This window comes from Penaeus monodon, chromosome 24 (assembly GCF_015228065.2).
Source record: "Penaeus monodon isolate SGIC_2016 chromosome 24, NSTDA_Pmon_1, whole genome shotgun sequence".
NCBI classification, from domain to species: domain Eukaryota; kingdom Metazoa; phylum Arthropoda; class Malacostraca; order Decapoda; family Penaeidae; genus Penaeus; species Penaeus monodon.
The window spans coordinates 11773987-11774201 of NC_051409.1; the positions used below are offsets into that span (position 1 = coordinate 11773987).

Consider the following 215-nt stretch of genomic DNA (forward strand, 5'->3'; position numbering starts at 1 on the left):
ACCACCTCCACGAAAAATGGCACTTAACCTGTCCCCACCAACGCCCCCCCCACCAACGCAGCAAGGGCCACGAACTCACCAGAAATAGTTTCCCACTTTGGCTTTGTTCCGCAGCACGATAACCCCCGAGGGAGTCAGGCCGAGGAAGTACTCGATGTTGTCCTCGCCCTGGAAAAAGAAAAGAAAAGAAAAATGTCAGTCACATTAAACAAATG

The 215-nt window shown here is 51.2% G+C and overlaps 1 protein-coding gene across 1 annotated transcript in view; it reads right to left on the reverse strand.

Moving 5' to 3' along the window:
* The window catches only part of LOC119588856 (band 4.1-like protein 4), a gene marked incomplete at its 5' end in the record, with an annotated part of 128141 nt that overhangs the window by 10586 nt on the left and 117340 nt on the right, over positions 1-215 (reverse strand). The window contains 1 exon segment of the mRNA XM_037937494.1: positions 80-168. Within this exon segment, the coding sequence (XP_037793422.1) occupies positions 80-168 (89 nt within the window).